General features: G+C 37.4%; 2 protein-coding genes across 2 annotated transcripts; one reads left to right on the top strand and one right to left on the bottom strand.

The window, feature by feature from the left end:
- Positions 1 to 2,707: 2,707 nt before the first annotated feature.
- MELLADRAFT_113922 (uncharacterized protein) lies at positions 2,708 to 4,702 on the bottom strand (the record flags this gene model as incomplete). Its single annotated transcript, XM_007418677.1, has 2 exons — positions 2,708 to 3,147; positions 4,573 to 4,702. 2 exons carry the CDS (start codon positions 4,700 to 4,702, stop codon positions 2,708 to 2,710), a joined length of 570 nt encoding a protein of 189 aa, XP_007418739.1.
- A 6,778-nt stretch (positions 4,703 to 11,480) lies between these two features.
- On the top strand, positions 11,481 to 12,468 carry MELLADRAFT_84103 (uncharacterized protein; the record flags this gene model as incomplete). Its single annotated transcript, XM_007418671.1, has 3 exons — positions 11,481 to 11,867; positions 11,950 to 12,184; positions 12,245 to 12,468. 3 exons carry the CDS (start codon positions 11,481 to 11,483, stop codon positions 12,466 to 12,468), a joined length of 846 nt encoding a protein of 281 aa, XP_007418733.1.
- Between the last annotated feature and the right edge of the window lie 969 nt (positions 12,469 to 13,437).

Raw genomic sequence — 13,437 nt, 5'->3', positions numbered from 1 at the left:
ATTCAACTCAACACAATGAAATTGAGACTCAACGCAATGAAATTGAGTTGACCTTAAAAAAAGAATTGAAAAACATCAATCCATTACAAAAAAAAAATTCTAAAGACTGGATAAACTAAGAGAATGAGCCAAATCAATTTTTTAAATATCCTAATAAATTTGGGCCATTGCTATTTGCAGCCCACAAGAAAACCATGTAGGCGCTGTTTTGGCAGCGCCTACATGGGTGTTTCCCACGAAAAAGCGCCTACATCAACACCGCAAGCGCTACGCAACGCAATGGATTTCGACCTATTTCCATTGTGTTGCGCAGTCGGCGCATTATTACGCTACGCAACCACTCCGCAATGGGGTGTTTTTTTTCTAACTTGCCGTTGCGGAGCGGTCGGGCAAATATTGCGGAAAATGCGCAATATTGCCCTATTTCCGCAATATTTGCCCTAAATAACCGTCAAAAACCAACCGCAATTGCGGTGTGGGTTTCTGACCAAGGGGTTTTTTGAACCCGGATTGCGGAGCGCTGGCACCGCACTATATTGCGTTGCTATTGCGGCGCCCAAAAGCGCTACGCAACCGCACCGCAACTGCAACATAGTGCGGTGCTCTTGCGGTATTGCCTACATTTATGATGTAGGCGCTGAAAACCATCTAAAATGACGCCTACATGATAAACAACCCATGGAGGCGTCATTTGGTTACGCCTACATTCAAAATTTCAGAATGTAGGCGTAATTTTCAAGCACCTACATATCTAATTTGAAATGTAGGCGCTATTTTTGAGCGCCTACATTCAATTTCCAGGTCAAATAAGCGCCTACATGCAGTCTTGCATATGTAGGCGCTCCAAATCCAACACCTACAACTCCAGACTGGTCTGACGGCTAATGAAGAAGAAGTTTCAAGTTGAAATGAGAGTATTGGAAGACGGAAAAAGCAGTTCGGAGTTGAAATGAGTGTATCAGAAGATGGAAAAAGCAGCTTGGAGTTGAAATGAGTGTTTTGGAAGACAGAAAAAGGAGTTAAGCATATTGGAAGATGAATATGCTCTTTTCAACTCTGAAGTGAGTGTATCAGAAGACGTAAATAGCAGTTCAGAGTTGAAATAATCTACTTCTTTTTCCGCTTCTGATACACTCATTTTGACTCCAAACTGAGTTCAGAGTTGAAATAATTTACTACTTTTTCCGTCTTCTGATACACTCATTTTGACTCCGGAGTGACTTTTCCGTCTTCCGATACACTGATTTCGACTCCAAACTGATTTATCCGTCTTCTGGTACTCTCATTTTGAGTCCAAGCTGCTTTTTCCGTCTTCCAATACTCTCATTTTGACTTGAAAATTGTTCTTCATTACCCTTCAGACCAGTCTGGAGCTGTAGTTGCCGGATTTGTAGCGCCTACATATGCAGGACTGCATGTAGGCGCTTATTTGAGCTGAAAATTGAATGTATGCGCTCATTTTTAAAAATGTAGGCATAAATTTTGAGCGCCTACATTGGATTTCCCATGTAGGCGCTCGAAAATAGCGCCCACATTTCATTTTTTGAATGTAGGCGTAACCAAATGACGCCTACATGGGTTTTTTAACATGTAGGCGTCATTTTGGATGGTTTCCTGCGCCTACATCATAAATGTAGGCGCTTCTTCGTGGGAAACACCCATGTAGGCGTAATTTGGCCAGCGCCTACATGGTTTTCTTGTGGGCTGCAAATAGCAACGGCCTAAATTTGGGATTTTAACTACATCAAATAATGGTGATGAATCTGTTCAAAAAACTCTTCTCAATCAAATTCTTTAAACGTTTAATCTCTTTTGATCTTATTTATCCTTATTTCTTATCTTATTGAATTATTACTAAACAAGTCTTTCTTTAATCTCTTCACTGGATTTTCCTTTACCTTGGCATCTTGGTTTGATTTGATGGTTTATATGAATTTCCTGAAGATTATAATTTGGAGTGTTTAAAAGTGGTAAGAGATGTTCCAATCCTTCTACGTATGTAGTTTGATAGGTGTTTTCATTACACTCGATTCAATTTGATGATTGTACTCGACTTACATAATTCATTGAATTGAATCCTTTGAATCAATTTTAAATGTACACGATTCATAATTTTGTTTTATAAAGTAATCAATTCGATGAATGGATACGAATTGATCTGTCAATTCATTGAATAGATCATCAATAAAGAATTGAATCGATATGAATTAATCCTTGAAGTGAATTGATAGTATTAGATTTGAACAAATTCATTAATTGAATTGATTCGATTCTTCAATTCATTTGTTCTGAGTTGAATTATATCAATCAGAACCATTTCCGAATTGGATTATACCAATCAGAATTGTCATTGAATGACTTGATTCCTCTTGATCTCTCTTGATTCATCAAATGATTGAAATGGTTGAGTTCAAGTGATGAGATTGGAACCATTGCAACTCGCATCAAATGTTAGACAGAATTTTGATAACTTGACAGAAAAGAAGCAAACAATTTGTAACTTATTGTATCAGAGACATGTACAGAGGTCAGAAGAGTCAAAAATATAGCTTGACTGTTTGTGTTTGACTAGATCAAGGACATCTACGAAATTTCGAGGTACAAAAAGGGAGGTGTAGTCAAAAAGAGATGTAAACAAGTTATTATAACTGGTCAATTGTGATTAAGTGAAACTTTTTAGAGTATTTCAGTCCGACTCTGGCTCAGTCTAAGATGCTGTCTCGTACTCGGAGGATTCATCATCATCCCGGCGACTCTTCTTAGCTGGTTTCTTTGATTTCTTTGATTTATTTTTCTTCAATGATTCACCATTTTGTGATTGACTTTGATCAGAAAGGGTTTGAGTTTGAGAGATAGATTGAGACTCCACTTGATCTGAAGTTCCTTGATTTCGGGTGTGATCTTGAGTGGTTACAGGGGATGCTGCGTGTGGTTGAGTTGATTTCGATTTATGTTTTTTACTCGATTTGTTCTTGGTTTTTCTTTTCAATGTAATCATTTCAGAAGCAGGAATCTTCTCAATAGTGAAGTGTCCATTTTGAATATCGCTGAGCCAGTTCTTCTTTAGTGCATCGTTGCAATCACGAAAACGCAAGGCCAACTCTTCTGGTAAGAGTAAACTTTCTGGTTGTTTAAGATTGAGTCGGACTGGCCAATGTTTGTCCGCAATCAATTCGAAAGGATTCCCTGTTTTTGGGAAGATCTTACCAGGCATGTGTATGTCTTGTGTTGTAAATTTGGCACAATAATGGTTAACTGCATGGAACATTGTCATTAGATGAATTTTGCCAAAAATGACTTACTTAGCATTTTATTGAGCGCTCTAGTCAGTTCACCCCTGCGTGCGTCAACAGGTTGAGGTGCCTTCTTCTCGATTTCCTGAGCCACTACCTTGCCATGGACATAATACTTCAACTTTGTTGACAGTTTCAAATTATCATCATCCCACGTCAAGAATGTCTTTTTGGTTGAAAAAACTTGCATCCAGCCATGTTCAACATCGCAGCTGAGGGCAGTCAGGTGATAGTGAATGTGGAAACGCTGGCACACTGTGGCAAACTATATATTTCATTTAAGTAACGGAAGTTTCAGCATGGAAGGAAACCTCTTACATCATGATGAGCGGCTCGAAATGCTGCTAAAGACTTGAGCTGCATAGTTTGCATTGAGTCGGTTGATTCTGGCTTCCCGTGATTGGCATGAACTTTATTAATATCTACCAGTTCTTTGAAGATTGGTCGATACTTTGACTCGTCCCTTTCGGATAACTGATGGATCTTTGGGGCTGATACTTGGGCTGCTGGATTTTGTTTTCAATTATCTTTCCATCGTCATCTTCCAGTTCAACAACACGATCTTCATTTGATAACGATAAATCCGGAAGCTTGGCTAAAGCAAAGAAGAACGGGTCCCGAAAGACCATCTGTTGTTCAATACTTTTTGCATTCCACATATTGCTCAGCATCTTGTTGCATCCAGCTTGATCGGTTTGCGGAGGAACTAAATTGAAACCAATAGATGATAGAGTAGCAGTTGTTGGCACAAGACAAGACAAATATTGATGAAAATGTCCATCACATACATCACATACCTTCAACCTCAAGAGCCTGCTTGGCAAAGGACAAAAATCAAACATAACAGTTTTTTTTTTTTTTCTTCGGACCTGCATCACTATGAGTACTTTCAATTGGTCAGTATACAAATTGTAAACGAATCCAAAGAGGACAAACTTACACAAGTGACCATATCATAGTCTTGCTTATTCCACCGATAAGTGCAGCCATCAACATGTGTTTCTCGTAGTCCCGCCGAATTAACTTGACAAACGTCTTGATCTCACGTGGAGCTTGATTTTTGTGTCTAGAAGTCTCCTTTTTTGGTCAGTAAGGGCGTTCCTAAGCTCTAAAAGCATCCACTTGCCAATTTGTTCCTCGACGTTATCGAAATTCAACGCAGGGAATTTAGAAGTGAACTCGGCCTGATTTTTGTCAACATTCAAGGCAGGAATTTGTGAGTCTGGTGCATCGCGATTGAGATCATCGTCTTGCTGATCGAGTGTGTTGTTTTGTTGACCTCCTCTAGCTCGCTTTGGAACTCGATTGCTGGAATTGGGATGGTTTTGAGCACTAGTCTTGTGATTACTACGTGCTTCAGTAGCAGGAGCCGCAGGAGAACGGAGGCGTTTACCAGATTGTGTGGGCATGGATGGTGGTGATGTGATGATGTGAGGTGAAAAAAGGAGAATCGGTTGGAGTGCTGGCTTGATTGTTGTTGATATACTACAATGAAGTGCTTGGCTTTTGAATATTTCCAATATACATATGTACATATGTGTTTTATATCATTCAAGTTAAAGGAAGACCGTGTTCGGCGGCAAAACTCCCAAAACTCCCAATTCCAATTCCGAATTTCGAGGTTTACGCGTCCCAAACAATTAAATCCATGTCGACGTGTGTGGTGCAACTCCAAATCATCCATTCCCATCTTTGATCTTCACACCACGAAATCAACTCAGAACCACCCTCACGTACCACGGAGTCAACCTAACCTGCATGAACATTTACTTACACACAATCAATCAATGCACCTCTGATTCCAACTGCTTATTTCTGCAAACCTTTTTTCAATTACTCCTGGGTATCCTCAGATCATTTTGACTTCACATAACAACTCATCCAAAACCTAAACTCACCTTTGATCTCACGATTCATTCAACCTTGAATCTCTTGACTGGAACAAAAAGTATCTTGATTAGATCAACATTACATCGTTTTGATATTGTAGATGTCTTTATTATAGGATGTGTGGATCGGGTAAACAAAAGCAACCATCAGGTTTATTGGTTTATTTGAACAATCTCAACAGGTAACGGTTCACCCTTTTTGACTTTGCTTTGAACTGTTTTAACTCAGAACTATTCCTTCTGTTTAGCTCTTTATCAATCTTATCAAGACAATCTCGATCATTCCAGCGGCTTGAGTACAAAGCTTTCTAGAGCAAGGGATCTCAAATATTAGTGATCAGGGATCATAACGGAGTCGTGTTCCAAACCTTGATCACACGTCTACAGGATCAACGTTCAAAGGCCAACAAAATTGGAGATCGGATTCTGAACTCTGCTCTCAAATGGGGAGACACAAAATCTCTTATTGGTCAATCTTTTGAACGTAAGATGGGTCTTTTGTACACATTGCTCAAACAAAGAACAGTACGAGAAATCAACATATTTCAAGTTTTTTTGAGCAAATCCGTTCAAAGCGAGCTGATTTTAAACGTCATTATTTACAAGCCTCAGTACAATTACAACAATATATCATTTTTTTGAATAACTTACAGAGTAAAACACCGGAACAACTTGAAGATCGCCCATACATTGAAACAGCGATAGAAGTGATTGAGCGATAATGTAAAGACACAATATTATCAGTTGAACTTCAACGTGCTAAATTGAATCTGATTAGACTGCATGACCATGGCTTCAAAAGTTCTGATTTATTAGCCATCACTTCTCTTGAATCCCTTGAAGAATGCGAGAAAGATTCAATCCATATCCTCCAAGACATTGCCAAACGTTAGTGGTTGTATCATGTTTCTCAATTTGATGACATTTCATCTTTGCGTATTGTATCATCTCTGATCATCTTTCTGCTCATTAGGCGTTGATGCCACACCCGAGCGAAATCATGAAGCTCATCAATTAAGAATCAATCGTAGACAATCTCAGATTCCTGTCGATAACTCCCAGCTACAGAAGCAAAAGACCACTAAATTCAATCGTCTCATATATCTACTGGATCGCGAACTCGATTTCTGCCGTTCCGGTGAGATGATTGCATGGCCCGATCACATGGCCCATCAATCATCTTAAAGTTGATATATGGCTCAAGGACGATGTTATCTCAGCCGTCAAGAATAGTCAAATGAGACCACTCAGAAAGACTGTAAGATGCTATGTTACAACACTCGAAAGCTGCAGAGTGAAGACCAGTAACATCCTCAAGGTTGATGGTCAAATTGGCGGTCATCTCATGCATTATAGATTCATTAATTTGATTGAGTTCAAAAACATATCAAGCTTGAATATATTAGAATCAATTACAAAAATTGTAATCAATCCATTATAATTCATATTTCAAATTCTTTCAAGCTATATAATGCCCCCACATTCCCCCCAAACTCATTCTCAACTTCTCTTCTTCACCCCAATTGAGATACTAATCCTTAATTTGAATTCTTTGTCTTCAGTGATTTACTATCAGCACTTGGAGAAGAACTTCCATGGCCATTATCAAAAAAAGACCCCGTAAATCCAACCCATTCAAGATTGACTCGGATTTTCAAATTGTTTCAAACCTTTTGTCAATTCCAAATCAATTCATTCAAAATCTCTTGCCTTTTTCCCAAATTTGCTCACTTACTAACATCGATTCTCCTTTCGTTTGTATATGTATAGATCAGAGAATCTTCATGAAATGATTTGTCTGTCTTCTAAAAAACCGATTGATTTGGATCAGGGAATGACTTGGTTTCCATTGTCTAATTTAATTTGAATCAAAGCAATTGTAATATCTGTTGACCTTGGGTTTAGGTATCATTTCAATAGTCAAAGACCTATCAATCAATCAGACATGGTAAATATCAACCTTTTGAATTGAGTTTATGTTTTATTCATTTAACTAATTGCTTGGCTTGGCTGTTTGAACAGACTGGATGTTATTTTGATCATAAGAAGAACATGAATGTTTCACAAGATAAGATATCCAAGATCTTATGAATACCAATGGATATAATCACTTAGATGTGATTGTAAGTCCATTAACACAAATCCACAACAAGAAAAAGAGTCAAAATGAATTCAGGAGTTTTGTATTTTTCTCTTACACAAAATCATCGAGTTTATTAATTGAAACAACCAAAAAGAAATCAAAAAAAGTATACCACAAGTCTTAGGAATCAAAGTGATTTCAGTGCATACACTTTATCAATTGATCAAATTTGATTTCCCAATCCAAGGAAGAAGACTTCAACCTTTTCAAAATCAATTCTAGATTATTGTTTCAAAATTATGGGGATTCAAATTGCATTTGAATCACAATATGGATTGATTGGATTAATTAGATCTTGAGGATCAGTAAAAGTTTGAGGAAATACAAGTAGTTTTAGGATTAGTCAAGTTGCAGTTTAAAAATTGATTAAGGTTTTTCTTAGGTGTGAATGGATGTTAAGTTTTTTTAATCAACGGAATGATGATCTTGTAAGTTATATTTTCTTTACATTAATCATATTTGAATTCTGGTTCTTTTTTTGGCTTAGTCTTATTTTGATGAAATTAAATTAAAAAACACTTCATCTCATGGTACATAGATGGACACTATCATTGAAGAAATTGGATTAAATGAAACTTGTACATAACTTTTGTATTCATTATTAAGAAATTTGAAAGCTGTTTAAAAAGATGTGATAGTAGGCTCATTATAGATTCAATTAGTTCTTTCATCAGACAGCAGTCAAAACTTAAATTTCAAACTTGGAAAACATTAAGTTCAGATCTTTCATCTTTTTTTTGCTCGATTTTTAGGTTTGATTTTTAGACAATGCAATTTAGAAATCAGTATTATGACAGAGGACAAAGAAGAAGACTGTTCACAAAACTTGAACTTATCACCAAAATCAATTTGACCTTTGATAATCTGGACTCATTTGATTAAATCAAAAAGTACATTAACTCATTGAAGAAAACAAAAATCATATCTGAAAATCAGTCAAGAATCACCTAATTTAATTGTGAATCAAACTATTTTCACCAAGATGGCAATTAGATCTATGACTTTAGATGGAGGTCATCAATCAAAGTCTGATGTTGAAGATGCTGGATTAATACAATAAAAGAAAATCTAAAGGTTTGTAAAATTTGTGGGGAATTTTTTTTGATGCTATTAAGCTTTTATCTATAGAAATTAACCTGAACAATCAAAGTGAAGAGCAATGGAATGTTATTAAAGTTTGTGGAGTTGGGGATTGATTGGAATGGATTGAGTAAAGATGAAGTTTTTGCTGTTTTATGAAGAAGACCTGAGGGCGCGTTCACTTAAGGAATTTCTGACCAGAAATCACATTCTGTAAAATTTTTAATGCAAAAATGAAACATACACCACCAAATGGACACTTTAAATTTTGCAGAATGTGATTTCTCACCAGAAATTGCTTAAGTGAACGTGCCCTGAGTGTTGGAGATAATTCAAAAAAAATGTTTTCTATGTATGGGTTTTTTCTGTTGGAAAGTTTGAAAGAGTTTATTCATTGATTTGATGGTTATGTGGAGGTTCTTTTTGGTTTTGGAATTAAAAAGGTTTTATTCATACACACTGAAGAAGAAGAAAATGAAAATGAAAGTATTAAATGAAAACATCATAGATAAAAGTCTTGAACATATTCTGTTGAAGTGACAAAAAACAAAGACAGACTCTATGGTTATTGTTGGTTGTGATTGCAAAATTCTTTACCCCAATTGGTATGTACACATCATTGTGTTTCTTCAGGGAGATATGTTTTTGGGGTTAGGTGTTTATAGTAATCTGTTTCATTCGGGGAGTCCAAGTGGGCCAAAAAATGAAAGTGCTTGAATATTTTTGTACTTTGACCCCCCAGGTTCAAAATCAATTTTTTTACAAAAATAATGCTAGTATGTGCTCCTCAGGCTGGGCTTTCTGAAAGTTTTTGAAATTTTCAAGATTATAAGCAGCATTTCAAGGTAGGGATAGTTATATTTTAGGCATTTTTCTCACTTGAACTGCCCTATTGTCCTCTGCTTTGTGTGTCAAAATTCTTGGCCTGAGTTGTGAGATATGAATATGTATTGGGATGTGTAGTATTTTATAAAAATATCAATGTGTAATGTGTGTGTGCCTGGGGCTGTGTGAAAGTTTGCATGGAAAGATTCCAGGGTAGGTGGTGGATTAAACAAATGCCCACCAGAGAATGGTCTCAATTCGTCGAATGAATTTAACATGATTCAATGACGCGGCGCCCGCCGCTGATCTGGCTAGTACCTATGTATATAAAACTTGTATCAAGTAGGATAGCATCCAACTTCAATTGACTCGACCTTTTTGACTCAGCATCACAATCTCCAGCCAAATGCTGTATGACTGAAAATCAGATCACATCACCTCAAACCGCTCATACTGTCGTACTACTCACTGCACAGCTATTGAAACAGCGACTATCATCACCTCAAAGATTCTCATAACGGTGGTTGGATCACTGCCATTGCCACCTCCGCTGACAATCTGTAAGGGAAAGTACCTTGTCTACTATGCATACTTTTCGAAGGCTGACTTGACCTTTTGATCTATTCCTTTCTCAGCAACATGATCTTGACCGCTTCCAGGGGTTTGTGATACTTTCATCAATCTCATTTTTTTATTCAATTTATCTCCTGCAATGTGGATACGGTCATCTACACTGTATGTATCACCACTTGATTATGGATTCGGATTTTGACATTACTTGAACAATCAAAGGTTGTAAAACCTACATAATCATGATTTGCTTTATGGTAATCACATATGCACATACATTGGTGAGACTCTTCAATAATTGTATATTCCTTGAGAAAAGGATTGATTGAAGCAGTTTGATTGAAAAACAACAAAGTCATCAAAGTTTTTGCCACAAATGGCATGTGGCTCCCAGATTTTAGAAATTGATTTGACACGTACACTTTGAAGTTGTTTCAGGCTTGTTTTTATTATAACCATACTATGTAGAAAAAACTGCCCGTTTCTTTCATAAGTTTCAACGACACACCAACAGGGTGTTGAGGTTACAACCTATGATAAAGTATATAGAATGTAGCATTGAGGTTACAACCTATGATAAAGTATATAGAATGTAGCATTTAGCATGTTTGGATTTGATTTAAATGGTTCATTGTGAATTCTGGAATGGGTCTATGACACTATTTATCATGAACATCTTATGTATAAAAACCCCTGAAGGTTGATTTCCTGCCTTTGATTGACAAACAAATAAGTTATCAAAGGTTTTGTGACCCAAATGGTGAATAGCATGCAGGTACCTGTTTTTCAATTTTGACTTCTATGGTGAACTTAGAAGTCAGCTGGGGGTGTATTCTTCTTCTCAAATACTATATTAATATTAAAAGGTCTCACAACCATTTACTTGAATCCCAAATTTGATTTTGCATTTATGAGAGCTACATAGTATTTACTATATGATTTCCAAAAATCTTGATGATATTTGTGGTTTTCCATTTGACTTTTTCGATTAGGCAGCAGTTTGTATTCTAGGATACTTGATTAAATCACATTTCAAGAATATGAGTGCCACCAATTTGCATGTAATGACTTCATTATGATGCAAAGCGCTAAAGCTGTGATTCCATCAGCTGGGCCTTTGTTTGTCAAAGATGGCTACTGAGTGTGCTTGAGGATGATGGTATCATCGTACATGAATATTGATTGTTTTAATATTCTATCTGGATTTCATATGTCTCCACTTTGATAGGCCAATATGTGCTTGAATCGATTTGGATAGCCCAATTTCCGCTTTCGTAAGTACCATGTATCCCTATCCCAATTTGGTAAGACCTCATTGCTCTGTGATATATGTTGAATCGAATTCAATCAAATTTTGTGTTAGCCGTCTACTATCATTAGTCCACGCCAGCAAAAACAACACAAACCAACAATTTCAAATCGATCAAACGAGTGCGAGTGATCTGTGCCAAGGAAGAGTTTAAACATGTTCCTACGTTTTGTCAGTTTGATTCATATCGGGCTCATTACTCTAAAACTGGAACCAATACTTAGTGATATCATAATCAACCCGGCATGGCCTTACCAGCGCGACCAGTTTGATCATCCAAGAAAAGGAAAACTAAAAAGATCAAGAAAACTGCATTAGGAAACAAATTAGATGAGCAGAATTCACAAGAGGCAAAAGCATCTGCTGCAATTATGGCCGAGCTTTTGGGTCAGAGTTTGTCAAGTAGAAACGAAGAAATTCAAAACGAAGATCATCATACATATGAGGGTGGCCACCAGAACTCCGTTTGGACAGATGACAAAGATGACGGGAATGAGGAAGGAGAACTACGTTGTTATGTCTCCTTCAGAGACCGAACTGAACGGGAACAAGCGCAAATGCAAATCGCTGCCCCATTCATATTTCGCAAATTCATGAAGTATTCCAAAATAACATATCAATGGGGAGATGAGGAAAGTTGGAATCGAGACTGGAAGGTGAATTGTAAATGTAATACTGCCAAACGAGAACGGACAATTGACATTGTTTACATCACTAGTCAGATTCCAATTCTTCTCGATAATCAAGCACCAAGACAGGTTACTAACTTTTTTTATCAATTACTTGATTTTGTATGACCCAGGTCGAAAGAAAATCAATGTCGTCTTCTGCTCGTGCCAGTTGGACTCTGTTCAACTGGTCCAGATGGGTTTAATTGGATCAACCGCCAAGAATCCTGTGACCACATTTTCCATTCGACTATTACGGCTTCATCATCTACTATGGAAACTATGTTGTGTCCAAATCAGCCCCTTCTGCCTGGCAATTGATGAATACCTGGATGCTCGAAATCCAATAATAACCTCGGCAGACGGCGTTCGAGTAAATCAAGCTTCAAAACTTCATTCCATCAGTTGTGAGTGAGCTGATGCATATGTACCTGTGTAGCCTTGAGAGTGGAGAAAACCTTTTTCAGCAGCGGTCAATGTTTTTTGCAAGATGTTACGTCTTGAAGCAGAGCTCAAAAAGAAAGCTCTCAAACTCACCTCACTGCAGCAACTGGCGGCCAACTGCCCTTGCTGCTTTGGACCTCGAGTTGAAGGGAAAAGAGAGGCCAAACCAGACTTCATTGTCTGTATGGACGGCAATTTCCAACATCGCCGCCATAAAGCTGCCAGTGCTACATGGCGTGAGATATAAATGTTACCCTCATCATTTCTTCCTCAAGCCGATGTCGATAAGTGGGATGATTGTAATCGGCCATCTAAAAATACAAAGAATAAAGATCCAATTGGAAGTTTTGAACACAAAGTCACTATATACATATCAGTCTAACTCTTGACTTCTCTGTTATCTAGGATCCGTGTACGGCCAGTCATACCGCAGCCAATGATGCTAGGGGTAACCAAACTTGGCGCGCTTGTGACGAAACAGGATTGTTTGTGATGGCCTGTCGGCATGACCACTTGTTGAAATTCATCAACATCGTACAGAGTGGTGAACGGTGAGTGAATTTCAAGCACTATTCAATGTTTTCATTAAAGTACAAATCGCTTGTACAAAATCTCACAAAATTGTACTTCTCATCCGTATTCAATAGGGGACACCTCCCGGTGGCCATGATTGACTGGTTGATGAAAGAATTAGATACTTCATTAACAGATCTATCATACAACACTACAAAAAATATAATGTTTTCTGGGCAGAAAACACAAATATTGATATACAAAAATATTGGGCAGTCAGGAGGAGGGCAAAAAATACAAAAAAATATGGCTGTTGTTCCTGGTGTTGAGAGCTTCAATCTGAGTATTTTTTTGTATTTTTAGAGTGCATATTGTTGAACGTACTAACAAAAAACCCCATATTCATCAGATGTACACCTGTAACAGATGCTGAAATTTGGCTCCTCAGATTGGAGAGGACAATTTGAAATCTACAAATGCTCATACCTTTTGCAATTGGAAAGTAAAACACTCGATTATTGGTTCATTAGAAAGCTAAACTCTGTCTCCAGATCTTTCATTAAAGTCATGGGGCTGTGTCCAGCTTTGCAAAGAATCTATGTGGCTTTGAAGAAGATATTTCAAAGTGACTATAGCTACCTTGTGAGAGACAATGAAGCCTTGAATCATTATTAAGACAATTACAGAGAGGCTGTGGCTTTCT

The sequence above is a fragment of the Melampsora larici-populina genome (assembly GCF_000204055.1).
Source record: "Melampsora larici-populina 98AG31 unplaced genomic scaffold MELLAscaffold_100, whole genome shotgun sequence".
NCBI classification, from domain to species: Eukaryota; Fungi; Basidiomycota; class Pucciniomycetes; order Pucciniales; family Melampsoraceae; genus Melampsora; species Melampsora laricis-populina.
This window is presented reverse-complemented; position numbering and strand designations above follow the sequence as displayed.